The 18,871-nt window shown below is 43.4% G+C and overlaps 1 protein-coding gene across 13 annotated transcripts in view; it reads right to left on the bottom strand.

Moving 5' to 3' along the window:
- The window catches only part of ARHGAP19 (Rho GTPase activating protein 19), a 72,324-nt gene that overhangs the window by 21,566 nt on the left and 31,887 nt on the right, over window positions 1–18,871 (bottom strand). For 7 of the 13 annotated variants that reach the window (XM_063780944.1, XM_001161248.6, XM_054660403.2 and 4 more), the window contains 4 exons: window positions 17,262–17,488; window positions 14,168–14,254; window positions 2,496–2,561; window positions 189–380 (listed from right to left, as the gene is read on the bottom strand). In XM_063780944.1, coding sequence (XP_063637014.1) covers window positions 189–380; window positions 2,496–2,561; window positions 14,168–14,254; window positions 17,262–17,488 — 572 coding nt within the window. The remainder of the gene's footprint in view (window positions 1–188; window positions 381–2,495; window positions 2,562–14,167; window positions 14,255–17,261; window positions 17,489–18,871) is intronic. The other 6 variants (XM_001161035.6, XM_016919027.4, XM_054660402.2 and 3 more) reach the window with 3 other exon arrangements.

Below are 18,871 nucleotides of genomic sequence, written 5' to 3' on the forward strand. Positions count from 1 at the left end.
AATCAAGAGACTCCACTCCTTTCTGTAGTGGAGCAATGGCACAGAGATCACCGTGGAGATTCCATAGACAAGCCTGCTTTCTCAGCTGAACCAAAAATTAAATGAGATTCTTAACAATATGACCTACTGATTCTACAACCACGATTACACTCCTAAAGCCCCATCACAACTTCCCTGCCTTTAGGCACCTGTCTAATAAGTTGTTTCTTCTTTGCTGACTCTGGCATATTGTGAACGTGTTGAAATAGCTCTCTCAGTGCCTCTTCCGTATGGTGCTGGGTCTCCTCCTGGTGAGGGCAGGAATCTACCCGGTTCCGTTTCTGAGACTTTGCCAGCTGAAAGGACTTAGTATGACATGAAGCTATGAGGTCAAGGTCATCCTAAGGAAAATTTAAAAGAAGAGTAAATTAATATATCCTGCCAACTTTGTTTTGGGGTTCTTACAAAAACCTGGAACAAAAAAAGGGAGAGTGGGGACATGGTATACTCCTATACTCAGGAACAAGAAAAATCTTAACACTATTATCAGATAACAAGGAACCTATTAATACAGGTTATATTAATAGCCCACTCCCATGACCTGCCCAGAGAACCTAAGTGCATTTGGAATACTGCCACCAATAGTTATATTTGTATAAGAGTTTAGTTTTTAAAGCATCTTTTAATTTCATTAATTTATTCAACAATTCAACAAGGTAAGCATGGAAAGTATCATGATTCCCATCTGACAGAGGAAAAAAACTGAGGTTAAACTGTAAGTTTAAAGTCATCTGGATACTAAAGTGACAGACCCACCTGGGAGCCCAAGGGCTCTGACTCTTGGCTAATACTCCTTCCCACACATGGCAACTTAATACGACAACTAGACAGCAGTGCTAGAGGAACAAAAACAGCTCTCTAACAAAAACCACACTCCAGTTAAACTAGTTGAAACCAAATACTGTTTTCCTGGTAACACTGAATATTTGCTGAATAAGAGAGAGAAACAAATAGGAGCAGAAAAAATAAAACAAGCGGACAGCTTAAGTTTATAACCAAGACAGGATGAACAGAACTAGAAAATTTTAAGCACTCAAAAAGTGCTTGTAAAATTTTTAACTTCTCACTTTTTTTTTTTTTTTCAGAGCAGGAGTGGAAGTTTATTTAAAAAGGCTTAGATAACAGGAAAGAAAGGAAAGTATGCTTGGAAGAGACCCAAGCAGGCACATAAAGGTCAAGTGCCTAACTTCTTTTTTCATTTTTCTGAGATGGGGTCTCACTCTGTCACCCAGACTGGAGTACAGTGTCACCATCTTGGCTCACTGCAACCTCCGCCTCCTGAGCTCAAGTGATCCGCCCACCTCAGCCTCCCGAGTAGCTGAGACTACAGGTACGTGCCACCACATCTGGCTAATCTTTTGCATTTTTGGTAGAGACTGGGTTTGGCCATGTTGCCCAAGCTGGTCTCAAACTCCTGATCTCAAGTGATCCGCCTACCTTGGCCTCTGAAAGTGCTAGGATTACAGGCATGAGCCACCACACTCGGCCATAACTTCTTACTTTTAAAACTCAATACTCATATCTAGGCTGGATGCGGTGGATCATGCCTGTAATCCCAGCACTTTGGGAGGCTGAGGCAGCCGGACTGATTGAGCCCAAGAGTTTGAGACCTGGGCAACATGGTGAAACCCCATCTCTACCAAAAATACAAAAATTAGCGGGCATGGTGGTGCATGCCTGTAGTCCCAGCTACTCAGGAGGCTGAGGTGAGAGGACCAGGGAGCCAAGATCATGCCACTGCACTCCAGCCTACCCGACAGAGCGAAACCCTATCTCAAAAAAAAAAAAAAAAAAAAAAAAATCATCATTATCATATCTGATCTTGTGAATAAGCATTATACATTTCCCTATCTATCTAAGCTCATGTGGTCTCAAGTCTTTTAGCCATTTGATAGAGTTTTGCCATACCAATGAACCTAAAATAGGAATGAATTACTTAAAATTGTCCTTTCGTTCCTATAAAATATGTAACACATTTGCTATTCACAGATTATTTCTATCAGAAGGACTTTATGAAAAACCTTGAAACACAGGGTCTGTGTCATCACTCTTACACAGAGGACACCATCTATCAGTGGAGAACCTCTGAAAGCAAATAAAAATTGTGGCGGGGGAGGCACTTTTTTTTTCAAGAGACAGGGTCTCGCTGTGTTACCCAGGCTGGAATGCAGTGGCACAATCAGCTCACTGTAGACTTGAATTCTCCCATCTCAGCCTCCAGAGTCACTGAGATTACAGGCCTGAGTTACCATACCTCACATGTGGAGCATTTGTATTCTAATACATAACTTACTTCTTAGTCTTCTTCATTATGGCAAAATGACTAAGTAATTTTGAGCTATAATACTAAAACTTATTATTTTCCATGCTTTTACTTTGACTTCATACTTTGTTTTAAAACTCCACATATCTTAATGCTCTCCTTGTTTGGGTTAAGAGCAGATTCCTATTCTTACCTTTGATGCCTGAGTTCTGGATCCCAAATAGTGCAACCTCGCACACTCCCGAATGTAAGCAGGAGCCTGGGCAGGACATAAAAGAAAACCAAAACCCAGTGATTAGTAGAATATAACATTCTTTCAGGCCGCAAGGACAGTGGTTCTCAAAATCATTTGACCAGCAGATTACTTTAAAAAAGCCAAAGATCCTCAAAATTCATAGCCCCTCCATAGCTTCCTTTCTCTTGCCACCAAATAGATACCTCAACAAATCTGATGGAAAAACTGTGAGAGGACACCAATGTAGTTGTTGCCACTTTAAAAATCAAACATGGCATGTATATACTCAAATAAGCCAAAGACAAAAACATAGACATTTGTGGGAATGTTTCTATCTGACAAAAACCACCCCCTCAAATCCTTACAAATTATAAGTGGTCTCCAGATCACATTTTAAAATCACAGTGTAGAAAATATCATTTAACGTCTGTAATCTCAGCACTTTGGGAGGCAGAAGCAGGAGGATGGCTTCACCCCAGGAGTTTGAGACCAGCCTGGGCAACACAGGGAGACCCCCAACTCTACAAAAAATTACTAAAAAATGGCCAGCACGGTGGCTCATGCCTGTAATTCCAGCACTATGGGAGGCCAAGGTGGGTGGATCACCTGAAGTCAGGAGTTCGAGACCAGCCTGACCAACATGGTGAAACCCCATCTCTACTAAAAATACAAAATTAGCCGGGTGTGGTGGCGTATGCCTGTAATCCCAGGTACTCAGGAGACTGAGGCAGGAGAATCGCTTGAACCCAGGAGACAGAGGTTGCAGTGTGCCAAGATCGCACCATTGCACTCCAGCCTGGGCAACAAGAGCGAAACTCCGTCTCAAAAAAAAAAAATTACAAAAAAATTAGCCGGGCATGGTGGTGCATGCCTGTGGTCCCAGCTACTCAGAAGGCTAAGGGGGAGAATCACTTGAGCCCAGAAGTTCAAGGCTGCAGTGAGCCATGTTCATACCACTGCACTCCAGCCTAGGCAACAGAGCAAGACCCTGTCTCAAAAAAGAAAGAAAGAAATACCATTTAGAATTACTATGGACTAGAATCCTGTGACAACTACCCTGATACTGTCTTAGTAGATGTGCAAAATAATACAACTACCATAGAGGAAAACTGGGTTTGTAACATCTAATAAAATTACATTTGCACTTACCCTTTTACCCAGAAATCTCACTACTGGTAACATATCCGAGTATGTAACTTCAGAAATGCAAAACACACTTGTATAAGATTAATCAAAAAATTGGATACAACCCAAATGTTCTTTAATAGAGAACTGGTTGAATCAACTTTCATACATCCATACAATACAGTACTATGAAGAAAGGAAGGGAGAGGAGGCAGGGAGGGAAAGAAAGGAAGGAACAGAGGGAAAGAAAGGAAAGGAAGGGAGGGAGAGAAAAAGAAAGGACGGAGAGAAGGAAGAAACACTTAATGAATTGATATGGAAGGATTTCTAGGATCTACTGTTGAGTGAGAAAAGTGAAGTAAATGTATATTTGTGTAAGAAAAAAACAGGAAATAGGAATATACACACAAATGTACATTTACTTGTTTTTATAAAAAGAAACACTAACAGGATAACCCAGAAAACAATGAAAATAATTAAAAAGGATTGAGATTTCTCTAAGTATATCTTTTAATGTGGTTTTGACTTTTTTTTTTTTTTTTTTTTTTTGAGACGGAGTCTCACTCTCTCGCCCAGGTTGGAGTGCAATGGCATGATCTCGGCTCACTGCAACCTCCGCCTCCCAGGTTCAAGTGATTCTTCCGCCTCAGCCTCCCAAGTAGCTGGGATTACAGGCACCCACCATCATGCCCGGCTAATTTTTGTACTTTTGTAGAGACGGGGTTTCACCCCACCTTTGGGAGGCCAAAGCGGGTAGATCACTTGAGCCCAGGAGTTTGAGACCAGCCTGGGCAACATGGTGAGACCCATCTCTACAAAAAATACAAAAATTAGCCGGGTGTGGTGGCGCTCACCTGTAGACCCAGCTACTCGAGAGGCTGAGGTGGGAGGATCAACTGGTCCCAGGAGGCAGAGGCTGCTGTGAGCCCAGATCGTGCTACTGCACTCCAGCCTGGGTGACAGAGGGCAAATCTCCAAAACAAGATAAAAAAAATCTGAAATTTGTAATATAAGAAAAAAAGAAATACAAATACAAAATAAAAGAAGCCAAGAAAAAGTTGCGTAGTATTAAATCTGAATTGGTGGTATTAATATGAATTTACAATTGCTTTTAAAAAATGTTTTAATCTATTTCTTTGCCCTCAAGCAGCCTAGAAGCAATGACACACCAGAAACAATGAATATACCTAGTATCACTCAGAAGCCAAGGTTCCCTGGAGAAATAATTACTCCGATCTAGGCCAGCGCAAGTACAAAGTGAGCTGGGAACATTTTATACCAGAAAGGAAACACTCAAAGACAATACAGTCCTGTCAAAAAGATGTAGAAGCCGGTTAACAAGGGCTATCACTGGCCAAATCTGGGATAATTTAAATATCAATTTTGTTTGTTTGTTTGTTTGTTTGTGACAGGGTCTCACTCTGTCACCCAGGCTGGAGTGCAGTGGCATAATCTCGGCTCAGTGCAACCTCCACCTCCTGGGCTCAAGCCATCCTACCACCATAGCCTCTGAGTAGCTGGGACCACAGGAGTGTGCCATCACGCCCGGCTAATTTTTTGTATTTTTCATAGAGATGGGGTTTTGCCACATTGCCCAGTAGAGTATCAACATTATAAGTAAAACTGACTAACACTTTGGAAAAATAAAAATCCATGAGTTTATATTAATATTCATTTTTAAAGGGAGAGAGAATGAGACAAAGAAAAGCTATTCTCCAAAGAAGAAAGTCAGCTTATAAAGGCTAAATGACAAAATTAGAAAATCTTTATTTTTAATACCCAATAGATTCTAGCAGGATTATCAACGGATGCTAAAACCATTATTAGGTAATCACTCTACAGGTTATTTACTAACTGCAAAGGGGAAAAAAATTTACCTTTGTAACTGAAAGATCTGGCAGTTAGCAAAATTAACATCATGAAGAGAGAAAATCAAACAATCTGTGTCTCCTCACGTGAGGCAATGTGACGCACACAAACATCACCTGTGAAGTATCTTTGCCAAAAATGCTTAATCTGAATCTGATTAAGACTGTAGACCTAGCTTCTACTTTACAGGAACTACATGGAAGGTGATAGAGGAACAAGTTAAATAACTTGAGAAAACAATAAGACAAACTTAGAATGTGAGACATTCTACAACACAGTTAACTTGATGCTTCAATAAATGACATGAAGAAAAAGCATGAGTGTGTAGATTAAAAGTGTCATAACAATTAAAACCAGTACAGAAGCTTTGATTGGCCTATATTGAAAAAAAGCATGAAATACATTCTTAGGACAGCTGGGGAATTTGAATATGTACTGAAAGCTAGTTGATAAGAAATTCTTTTTAGTTTCTTAGATGTGATAATAGTAGTGTGATTCTTTTTTTTTTTTTTTTTTTTTTGAGACGGAGTCTGGCTCTGTCGCCCAGGCTGGAGTGCAGTGGCGTAATCTCAGCTCACTGAAAGCTCCACCTCCCGGGTTCACGCCATTCTCCTGCCTCAGCCTCTCGAGTAGCTGGGACTACACAGGCGCCTGCCACCGCGCCTGGCTAATTTTTTGTATTTTTAGTAGAGACGGGGTTTCACCGTGTTAGCCAGGATGGTCTCGATCTCCTGACCTCATGATCCGCCCGCCTCAGCCTCCCAAAGTGCTGGGATTACAGGCGTGAGCCACCGCACCCGGCCAGTAGTGTGATTCTTAAGAGAATATTTTTATTATTGGGAGATGCATACATAAGTACTTAGGAATGAAGTATCATGGTGTCTGCAACTACTTTTAGTGATTCAGCCAAAAAAGTGTATGAACATATAGAGAGAGAGATAAAGCTAATATGGCAAAATGATAACATTTGTTGACACTGGGGGAGAGTTATATATGAGTATTCACTGTTTTACTCTTTTAACTTTTCTCTATATTTGAAATTTTTCAAAATAAAGGTTTTCAAAGAGTCTCATGACAAAAACATGATATGTATAGTTTAATTTCTTTTTCTTTTTTTTTTGAGATGAAGTCTCGCTCTGTCGCCAGGCTGGAGTGTAATGGCGCAATGTTGGCTCACCACAACCTTTGCCTCCCGGGTTCAAGTGATTCTCCTGCCTCAGCCTCCAAGTAGCTGAGACTACAGGCGCCCGCCACCACGCCCGGCTAATTTTTGTAGTAGAGATGGGGTTTCACCATGTTGACTAGGCTGGTCTTGAATTCCTGACCTCAGGTGATCCACCTGCCTTGGCCTCCCAAAGTGCTGGGATTAGAGGAGTGAGCCACCACGCCCAGCCAGTTTAATTTCTAAATTGAAAAACTATAAAACGGAGCTTAAGACCAACAGAAGTTTTCTCCAAACAAGAATATATTATATCTATTCTATTTCATTTAAAAAAAAGAAAGAAGGCCAAGAGCGGTGGCTCATGCCTGTAATCCCAACACTTTGGGAGGCCAAGGCAGGAGAAATGCTTGAGCCCAGGAGTTCAACACCAGCCTGGGCAACATGGTAGTACCCTGTCACCAGAAATAATAGAAAAATTAGCCAGGCATGGTGGCATGCACCTGTCCCAGCTACTTGGGAAGCTGAGGTGGGAGGATCGCTTGAGCCTGGGAAGTCAAAGCTGCAGTGAGCAGATAGCACTACTGCACTCCAGCCTGGGGGGCAGAGTGAGACCCTGTCAAATGAAAGAAAATAAAGAAGGAAGGAAGGGAAAGGGGAAGGGGAAAAGGAAGGGGAAGGGGAAGAGAAAGGAGAAGGGAAGGGAAGAGAAGGGGAAAGGCAAGGGGAAGGGAAGGGGAAGCGGAAGGGAAAGGGAAAGGAAGGGAAGGGGAAAGGGAAGGGGAAGGGGAATGGAAGGGGAATGGAAGGGGAAGGGAAGGGGAAGGGAAGGGGAAGGGAAGGGAAAAAGGAAGGGAAGGGGAAAAGGAAGGGAAGGGGAAGGGAAGGGGAAAGGGAAAGGAAGGGGGAGGGAAAGGAAAGGGGAAGGGAAGGGGAATGGAAGGGAAGGGGAAGGGAAGGGAAAGGAAGGGGAAGGGAAGGGGAAGGGGAGGAGACGGGGAAGGGGAAGGGAAAAGGAAGGAGAAGAGGAGGGGAAGGGGAGGGGAAGGGAAGGGGGAAGGAAGGAAGGGGGAGGGAAGGAGAAGGGAAGGGGAAGGGAAGGAGAAGGGAAGGGGAAGGGAAGGGAAAAAGGAAGGGAAGGGGAAAAGGAAGGGAAGGGGAAAGGAAGGGGAAGATGAAGGGAAAGGGAAAAGGAAGGAGAAGAGGAGGGGAAGAGGAGGGGAAGGGGAGGGGAAGGGGAAGGGGAAAAGAAGGGAGAGGGAGGGGGTGGGGAAGGGAAGGGGAAGGGAAGGGGAAGGAAGGGGAAGGGGAAGGAAGGGGAATGGAAAGGAAGGGGAAGGGGAAGGAAGGGGAATGGAAAGGAAGGGGAAGGGAAGGGAAAGGGAAGGGGGAGGGGAAGGGGAAAGGGAAAGGAAGGGGAAGGGAAAGGAAAGGGGAATGGAAGGGAAGGGGAAAGGAAGGGAAAGGAAGGGGAAGGGAAGGGGAAGGGGAGGAGAAGGGGAAGGGGAAGGGAAAAGGAAGGAGAAGAGGAGGGGAAGGGGAGGGGAAGGCAAGGGGAAAGGAAGGAAGGGGGAGGGGAAGGGAAGGGGAAGGGAAGGGGAAGGGAAGGGGAAGGGAAGGGGAAAGGGAAGGGAAGGGGAAAGGGAAGGGAAGGGGAAGGGAAGGGGAAGGGAAAAGGAAGGAGAAGAGGGGAAGGGGAGGGGAAGGGGAGGGGAAGGGAAGGGGAAGGGGAAAGGAAGGGGGGGAAGGGAAGGGGAAGTGGAAGGAAGGAGAAGGGGAATGGAAAGGAAGGGGAAGGGGAAGGGAAGGGAAAGGGAAGGGGGAGGGGAAGGGGAAAGGGAAAGGAAGGGGAAGGGAAAGGAAGGGGGAGGGAAAGGAAAGGGGAAGGGAAGGGAAGGGGAAGGGAAGGGAAAGGAAGGGGAAGGGAAGGAGAAGGGAAGGGGAAGGGGAAGAGAAAAGGAAGGAGAAGAAGAGGGGAAGGGGAGGGGAAGGGAAGGGGAAAGGAAAGAAGGGGGAGGGGAAGGGGAGTGGAAGGGGAAGGGAAGGGGAAGGGAAGGGGAAGATGAAGGGGAAGGGAAAAGGAAGGAGAAGAGGAGGGGAAGGGGAGGGGAAGGGAAGGGGAAGGGGAAAGGAAGGGATGGGGAGGGGAAGGGAAGGGGAAGGAAAGGGAAGGGGAAGGGAAGGAGAAGGGAAGGGGAAGGGAAGGGGAAAAGGGGAAGGGAAGGGGAAGGGAAGGGGAAGGGAAGGGGAAAAGGGGAAGGGGAAGGGAAGGGGAAGGGAAGGGGAAGGGAAGGGGAAAAGGAAAGGAAGGGGAAGGGAAGGGAAGGAAAGGGGAAAAGGGAAGGGGAAAAGGAAGGGAAGGGGAAGGGAAGGGGAAGGGAAGGGGAAGGGAAGGGGAAGGGAAGGGGAAGGGAAGGGGAAGGGAAGGGGAAGGGAAGGGGAAGGGAAGGGGAAGGGAAGGGGAAAAGGAAGGGAAGGGAAGGGAATGGGAAAAGGAAGGAGAAGGGAAGGGGAAGGGAAAAGGAAGGGGAAGGGGAAGGGAAAGGGAAGAAAGGAAGGGGAAGGGAAAGGGAAGGGAAGGGGAAGGGAAGGGAAAGGGAAGGGAAAGGGAAAGGGAAAGGGAAGGGGAAGGGGAAGGGAAGGGGAAGGGAAAAGGAAGGGAAAGGAGAGGGGAAGGGAAGGGGAGGGGAAGGGAAGGGGAAGGGAAAGGGAAAGGAAGGGGAAGGGAAGGAGAGGGGGAAGTGAAGGGGTAGCAAAGGGAAAGAAAGGAAAGGGAAAAGGGAAGAGAGGGAGGGAGGGAGGAAGGAAGGACGGATGGACGGACAGGACGAAAAAAGAGGAGGGGGAGGGGAAGAGAGGGGAGGGGAGGGAAGAGAAGAAAAAGGGAAGGGAGGAAGGAAGGAAGGAAGGGAGGGAGGGAGGGAGGGAGGGAGAGAGAGAGAGAGAGGGAAAGAAAAGGAAAGAAACAACAAAAACCACCATCCCCAAAGATGCTATGAGCTGAAAAAATATCCAGAAAGGGCACCAGGCTTAGACAAATAGGCTTACATGAAAGTCTGAGTTCTTAAGTATTTTACAATTCATAGACAACAAGAAATTTATAGAGAAACAAGAATTTTACAATTCATAGAGAAACAACAGAAGGACTGCTCAAGTACTGGAAATTGGCCTTAACTGTATATACGTTGTAAATCTCTAGGAAAAGATGTGGTGTTGGGAAGAGTTAAACCAGACTGAAAGAGATGGACTGATAACAGTAGAGGACAGAACTAGTAATAGTTAAGAAGAATTTTAGGAAAACTGATAAAGCAGGAACATAGCAAGACCTCAACTCTACAAAAAATTAAAAACTAGCCAGGTATGGTGGCATGCGCCTGTGGTCCCAGGTAACCAGGAGGCTGAAGTAGGAGTATCACTTGAGCGCAGTGAGCTGTGATCACGCCACCACACTCCAGCCTGGGTGACAGAATGAGACTGTCTAAAAAAAAAAAAAAAAAATAGCCCGGGCGCGGTGGCTCACGCCTGTAATCCCAGCACTTTGGGAGGCTGAGGTGGGCGGATCATGAGGTCAGGAGATCGAGACCATCCTGGCTAACATGGTGAAACCCCGTCTCTACTAAAAATACAAAAAAAATTAGCCAGGCGTGGTGGCAGGTGCCTGTAGCCCCAGCTACTCGGGAGGCTGAGGCAGGAGAATGGCGTGAACCTGGGAGGCAGAGCTTGCAGTGAACTGAGATCGCGCCACTGCACTCCAGCCTGGTGACAGAGTGAGACTCCATCTCAAAAAAATAAATAAATAAAAATAAAAAATAACAGATGCTGATGAGGATGTGAAGAAAAGGGAACTCTTATACACTGTTGGTGGGAATGCAAATTAGTATAGCCATTATGGAAAGCAGTATGAAGATTTCTCAAAAAACTAAAAATAGAACTACCATATAATACATCAATCCCACTACTGGGTATGTATTCAAAGGGAAGAAAATCAGTTTTCAAAGGAATATCTGCATCCCCATGTTTATTGCAGCACTATTCACAATAGCAAAGATATGTAATCAACGTAAGTGCCCATCAATGGATGAATGATAAAGAAAATGTGGCGTATATACACAATGGAATACTATTCCGCCATAAAAAAAGAATGAAATCCTGTCAATTTGCAGCAACATGGATGGAACTGGAGGCTATTAAGTGAAATTAACCAGGCACAGAAAGACAGATATCACATGTTCTCACTCATATGTAGGACCTAAAAAGTGGATCTCAGGTTGGCTGCGGTGGCTCACACCTGTAATCCCAGCACTTTGGGAGGCCGAGGCGGGCGGTCAGGAGTTAGAGACCACCCTGGCCAATATGGTGAAAACCTGTTTCTACCAAAAATACAAAAATTAGTCCAGTGTAGTGGTGCGTGCCTGTAATCCCAGCTACTCGAGAGGCTGAGGCAGGAGAATCGCTTGAACCCAGGAGACGGAGGCTGCAGTGAGCTGAGATTGCACCACTGCACTTCAGCACGGGTAACCAGAGTGAAAACTCTATCTCAAAAAAAAAAAAAAAAAAGTGCATCTCATGGTGAGGGAGAAAAAGAAAAGAAAAGAAAAAAAGATTGATCTCATGGAGGTAGGGAGTAGAATAGTTACCAGATGCTGGGATAGGTGTTAGGGGTGAGAGTAAAGAGCGGTTGGTCAATAGGTACAAACATGTAGTGAGATAGAAGAAATATGTTCTAACACTTAATAGCAAAGCAGCATGACTGTAGTTAACAACAACGTATGGTATATTTCAAAATAACTAGAAGAGGGGACTTGAAATGTCCCCAACACATAGAAATGACAACTATTCAATGTGATGGATACTCTACATACCCTGACTTGATCATTGCACATTCAATCCAAGTAACAAAATATCATATGTACCCCATAAATATGTACAAATATTATGTGTCAATAAAAAGTTTACCAAAAAATCATATGCTGAGGTTGCTAAGATCCACTATAAGAAAAAATCTATCTGTGAAACTGTGAAGAAGAAAAAAGAAATTCGTGCATAGTATACATATAGGGTTTGGTACTAGCCACAGTTTCAGGCATGTACTCGGGGCTTTGGAACATATCTCCCATGGATAAGAGGGAACTACTGTATAATGAAAACTATAAAATACTACTGAAAGGAATTAGAGAAAACATAAATAAATGGAAAAGTATCCCATTTTCATATTATTGGATAAGATTGCTAAGATGTCAATACTACTCGAGGCAATCTACAGATTCAATACAATCCCTATCAACCTTAGAAACATCAAAATACCAATGAGGTTTTTTCCAGCAAAGATAGAAAATGCATCCTAAAATTCATACGGAATCTCAAGGCATCTTCAACAGCCAAAACAATGTTAAAAATGAAGAACCAACCTGGAGGACTCGAGCTTCCTGATTTCAAAATTTACCACAACACCTTTACAACATTTACTAATCACACCACCATGGTACTGGTATAAAGTCAGATAAGTAGACCAATGGAATAGACTAGAAAGCCAGAAATAAACTCTTACATATATATTCAAATGCTTTTCAATAAGAGGACCAAGACCAATGGAGAAAGGACAGTTTCTTCAAAAAATGGTGCTGGGAAAACCATGAAACCACATGCAAAAGAATGAGGTTGGACCCTTACCTAACACCAGAAACAAAACTTAACTCAAAATGGGTCAAAGATATAAACATAAGACCTAAAACTATAAAAACTTTTAGAAGAAAACATAAGGCAAAAGCTTCATGACAATGGATGTGGCAGTGATTTCTTGGATATGACACCAAAGGCACAGACAACAAGAGAAAAAATTGACAAATTAGACTTCATAAAATTTTTAAATTTGCACATCAAAACACACTATCAACAAAGTAAAAAGGCAACCCACAGAATAGGAGAAAATATTTGTCCATCTAGCTGATAAAGTATGATATCTGGAATATAAAGGGATGTCCATCAACTGATGAACAGATAAGCAAAATGTGGTATATACACACAGTGGAATACTACGCACCCTTAAAAAGGAAGGAAATCCTGTCACATGCTACTGTGTGGATGAACCTTGAGCACACTATGCTAAGTATAAATAAGGCAGTCACAGAAAGACAAATACCATATGAGTCCACTTACATGAGGTACTCAGAGTAGTCAAATTCATAGAGATGGAAGGTAGAATGGTGGTTGCCAAGGATGGGAGGAGGGTTTTACGGAGTTACTGTTTAATGGGTACAGAGTTTCAATTTTGCAAGATGAAGAGTTCTGGAAATGGATGGCGATGATGGCTACACAACAACGTGAATGTACTTAATGCCACAGAACTGTACGCTTAAAAATGGTTAAGATGGCAAATTTTATAAGCATTTTACTGCAAGAAAAAAAGAAACCAGAACTGGATGATCTTGGAAACTTTCAGCCTCTCCAGATGGCAAAAGATGCTAAAATTGGCACACGCCTGTAATCCCAGCACTTTGGGAGGCTGTGGCAGAAGGAATGAACCCAGGAGTTCAAGACCAGCCTGGGCAACACGTTGAAACCCTGTCTCTACAAAAAAATACAAAAATCAGCCAGGCGTGGCAGTGTATGCCTGTGGTCCCAGCTACTGGGGAGGCTGAGGCGGGAGCATCACTTGATCCCAGAAGGTTGAGGCTGCAGTGAGCCAAGACTGTACCAATGCACTCCAGCCTGGGCGAAAGAGTGAGACCTTGTCTGAAAAAAAAAAGATGCTAAAATTAAGAGATTCACTATCAAGGAAGTATACACTAAAGAAAAGGTCAAGGATGTGACTGTGCTACCTTTTGCTAAAACCTTAGAAACATCAAAAGGTCAGAGTATTCAATCATACAAAGGGCCCTTTCAAGAGAGTAAGAGTGTACCTCACAGATCCTCTCAATTAAACCAGAAAGCCTTTAGGAAGCTTAAAGGTACTGTCCCTTAGGTTTCTCAGCAGGTGACCAAGGTAGGGAAAGATTTATCTTCAAAAGATTTGTATATGTGGACTTTGTCTAATAGAATGAATCCCAATGAAATCCACAGAAGACCTACAAAGTTCTTAGAAAATCATGTCAGCAGAAACACAGCCTGTTTGGATTGAAAGGGCCAAAGAGTACAAAATGACCCCCAAAATTCTACTGGCAGACCCCCAAAACTCTACTGGCAGTAAGCAGGCAGGATAAAACTACCCAGCTGCCACGTGTGCTGCCTTTGTGAAAAAGGAAGAATGGCTCAGAGGGTGGAGTCAGTTACCCAGAGGACCCAGCCCTACTCAGCCTCCTATTCCTACTCCTTTCCACCATAGTGGTTGTTACCCCCTGGGTTTTGCCACTGTCCATTCTGGTTTGCAATCCCATTCAGGACCTTTTTCTCGTTTAGTTATCTTTATAGCCCCACTTAGGATCCCACCTTGCTCCATTTTCTTTGTCCTGTTACCAGCCAAATGCTATCCCTTACCTACCTTAAAAAGTTTCTGGGAGTGTTTAATCATAAAAGCCATCCCACTGTTTAACTTTGTGATATTCTCCTGAAGGTCATTTGCAGTGACCTATTCAGAGGAAAAGAAACCAAACAATGGACATTAAGAGCTAGAAAGTAGTACTTACCAATAAGCCTGTTCTTTCAAATGTATGAAGTTTCTATCCCTAGCCTAGGTGCCTCTAATACAATGTTTAATTCTGGGAAGACTTTTTGGTTCATCAGGATATGACATAATCTAGAAAAACAATGTGTCCCTGAAGTGACGAGGAAATCCTTGAAAACCATTTTCATTTCCTAATTCTGCTTGAAAATTAGACATGTAAACAAAATTGGCAAGGAAAATCTAGTCTAGGATTCAAAATGGGCAGAAAAAACAGAATCTGTTCCAGCTATCAAGGACACCACTGCCTCTTTAGAAAACTAGTTTCTCCAAAGACAAAAAAGAATGGTCACTACTGATACCAAAGGTGACACCTGTTTCTTAAAAACACAGTAAAATTACCGGGCGCGGTGGGTCATGCCTGTAATCCCAGCACTTTGGGAGGCCAAGGCGGGCAGATCACGAGGTCAGGAGATCGAGATCATCCTGGCTAACACAGTGAAACACCGTCTCTACCAAAAACACAAAAAATTAGCCGGGCGTGGTGGCGGGCGCCTGTAGTCCCAGCTACTCGGGAGGCTGAGGCAGGAGAATGGCGTGAACCCGGGAGGCAGAGCTTGCAGTGAGCCGAGATCACACCACTGCACTCCAGCCTGGGCGACAAAGCAAGACTCTGTCTCAAAAAAACAAACAAACAAACAAACAAAAAACACAGCAAAATTGTCACTGACTCCCTTCCCTTGTTTCTCCTGTCTTTTTAAAGTAATTCAGTAACTCTACTATCCCAAAGCCCTCATTTTCAACATGTATCTTTGTTACTTTATCTGTTTGCTTTTAAATACTTTTTTTTTTTTTTTTTTTTTTTTTTTAGAGATAGGGTCTCGCTTCGTTACCCAGATTGGAGTACAGTGGTGCAATCATAACTCACTGCAGCTGCAAACTCCTTGGCTCAAGCGATCCTCCCACCTCAGCCTCCCAAGTAGCTAGGAGTATAGGCATGTGCCACCACGTCCAGCTTATTTTTCTTTTCCTTTTGTAGAGACAAGGTCTCAAGGTCTCAAGGTCTCAAGGTCTCACTGTGTTGCCCAGGCTGGTCTCAACCTCCTGTCCTCAAGCAGTCCTCCTACCTCAGCCTCCCAAAGTGCTGTGATTACAGGCGTAAGTCACCACTTCTTTTTATAACCACAGTTTGCTCACTGCTTTTCTATAGTCTTGGTTAGCTGGTTCTAAAATTCCTTCATTATAAGGCTTGATCTCCTTAATATGGACAAATGTTGATGTGTCTTCTGCTCCCCCTACTCACCCCCAGAGGCTCTTCCTGACCCAGAACTTTATTATTTTTTCACTAGTTATTTTTTAAGTAAAATGTTTCACACAATCTCTCTCCTTTACCTTCCTTTTCTCATTACTTATAATCTCAAAAAATTTTTATAAATTACTATAACCTATTTCTATTATCTTCCCAACAGCCTTGTGGGGTATGTAGTAAAGCTATTACAGTAAGTCCTCACTTAAGGCATCAATAGGTTCTTGGAAACTATGACGTTAAGTGAACTGACATACAGCAGGTCCTCGAATAACATCATTTTCTTCAACATCTTTTCATTATAACATTGATGAGAAAAATAATTTGTTTTGTTACAGATTATTTTGATTAAAGTTTCAGTTTCCAAGAACCTATGAACGATGTTAATAGGTTGAGGACTTACTGTATTATGCCCAGTTTACAGAGGAAAAGCCTACACATAGAAAAGGTAAAAGACTAAACAAACAAAAAATGGCTTGTAGACAGCTGTTTAAAAAATGAAAGGTAAAAGGCCAGGCGCGGTGGCTCACACCTGTAATCCCAGCACTTCGAGAGGCAGCAGCGGGTGGATCACCTGAGGTCAGCAGTTCGAGACCCGCCTGGCCAACATGGCAAAACCCCATCTCTACTAAAAATACAAAAATATAAATATTAGCCAGGAATAGTGGCTCACGCCTGTAGTCCCAGCTGCTCAGGAGGCTGAAGCAGGAGAATTGCTTGAACCTGGGAGGCAGAGATTGCACTGAGCTGAGATTGCACCACTGCTCTCCAGCCTAGGCAACAGAGCAAGACTCTGTCTCAAAAAAAAAGGTAAAAGACATAGGTAACATCGCTGGTGTGTGGCTTCCAACCCACCCATCCTGGCTCACAACTCCATCACACAGTAAAACCATATTATAAGTGGGCAGGAATATGAGCTATGTACCTCCAGGTCAACAAGTTGTTTAAAAGACTTTAGATGAGGCTACAGTGAGCAGTGATTGTGTTACTCTCCTCCAGCGTGGGCAACAAAACGAGACCCTGTCTCAGAAAAAACAGAAAAAAAGACTTCAGAGAATTTATTTCTCTGTGTTTTTATCCCTCAGGCATTTAAAAAAAAAAAAAGAGTGAGTTTATTTCTCTTGTAAGTCACTGAGAAGACCATGGTCTCCATAAGAAGAAGCAAGTTCAGCTTTATCCAAGGAGACTACATATCTACAGGAAATAGAAAAGTCAGGACAAGGCAGGATTGCTCCAAGTGTCATCTCATCTATAAATCCATAAGCTTGGTGATATTATCCCATAAGATCACACAGCTCTATTCTAATTTTATAATATTTGATCTTCAGAAACTAATTTGATTTCCCAAGAAGCCTTTCCTGTTAAGGATTCCACAATGAACAGCCAAAATGAGTATTCTAGTTTATTCAGTAGTTATAATTTCCCACTAAGAGTTTCCACTAATACAGTGCCATGTAGGTTTACCAGAGATTGATTTATAAGTGAGGTTAGCAGGAATTGGCCCTCTCAGGTCTGATGACTCTTCAATGAACTAACAAAGTAAGTTCCCAACCTCATAAAGCTGAAGGCTAGACCTTGGACCCCTGATAATCTCACCAATGTACAGCCATAGAATGAGGCCCAGCCCAAGAAAACCAAGCAATCTTTACTCTTCCCGTCAACACTCACATTTTTTGGCCACAGGACATGGGGTGCAAACATAAGGGCAAGGTTATAGGCTGACATCTTGTTCTTGTCTTGTTTCTTTGCTGTCTGGTATAGGAGATCAAGCAATAACTTCAGCAAATTACGATTAGGAGGAGGGAGAATGAGGAAGAGCAACTGGAGAGCCTCAATTTGCCGGTCCTTGTCTGGTATATTGGTCTTGTTTCCTTTATCATCAAACTGCATCAAATCTTGAGGACAAAAGAGAATTTGCAAAGTGGGGAGAAAATATCAGCAAGAAAAATCAGTGCTATCACCATTATCCTCCCCTCAACTCCCATCAAAGAAAGAGGGAAAAAAGATTGAGGCAGAAACACAATTCAAAGATTACAGCAAAACATAATAACAAAATAATGTCAATGCAATTCAACAATAAAAAGATTAAAAAACATGATTTGTTTTGTTTTGTTTGAGACAGAGTCTCGCTCTGTCACCCAGGCTGGAGTGCAGTGACACAATCTCAGCTCATTGCAACCTCCGCCTCCCAGGTTCAAGCGATTCTCCTGCCTCAGCCTCCCGAGTAGCTGGGACTACAGGTGCCCGCCACCACGCCCGGCTAATTTTTTGTATTTTTAGTACAGGCGGGGTTTCATCGTGTTAGTCAGGATGGTCTTGATCTCCTGACCTTGTGATCCGCCTGCCTCAGCCTCCCAAAGTGCTGGGATTACAGGCGTGAGCCACAACACCCGGCCAAAATTTTTTTTAATGTGTACAGGATTTGAATAGACATTCCTTCAGAAGGTATACAAGTGGCCAAGAAGGCTTTGTATGCTCAGTATCATTAGCCATCAAGAAACTATAAATCAGGCCGGGCACAGTGGCTCACACCTGTAATCCCAGCACTTTGAGAGGCCGAGGCGGGCGGATCACAAGGTCAGGAGATCGAGACCATCCCAGCTAACACAGTGAAACCCGTCTCTACTAAAAATACAAAAAAATTTGCCCGGCATGGTGGTGGGCGCCTGTAGTCCCAGCTACTCAGGAGGCAGAGGCAGGAGAATGGCATGAACCTGGGAGGCGGAGCTTGCAGTGAGCCGAGATCATGCCCCTGCACTCCAGCCTGGGCGACAGAGCAAGACTCCATCTCAAAAAAAAGAAAAAATAAAACAAAAAAAAAAAACTATAAATCAAAACCACAATGACATACCACTTCATATCCACTACAATGGCTATAACTACAAACAGATTGACAATAAAAAATGTTGGCAAAGATGCAGAGAAAATTAAACCCTCCTATATTGCTGGTGGGAATATAAAATGATATAACCACTTAGAAAACATTTTGGCAGTTCCTCAAAAAATGAGAGTTATCATTTGACCAAGAAATTCCATTCCTCGGTATATACCCAAGAGAAATAAACACATATCCAAGTCAGGCACAGTGGCACATGCCTGTAACCCCAGCACTTTGGGAGGGCAAGGTGGGCAGATCACTTGAGCCCAGGAGTTCGAGACCAGCCTGGGCAACATGGTGAAACCCCATCTCTATATTTAAAAAAAAAAAAAAAAAAAAGATCCACACATGCCTTTGATAATGCTACTCACTCCACTTTTCCCCACTCAGATATTTTACA

Source organism: Pan troglodytes, chromosome 8, assembly GCF_028858775.2.
Source record: "Pan troglodytes isolate AG18354 chromosome 8, NHGRI_mPanTro3-v2.0_pri, whole genome shotgun sequence".
NCBI lineage: Eukaryota > Metazoa > Chordata > Mammalia > Primates > Hominidae > Pan > Pan troglodytes.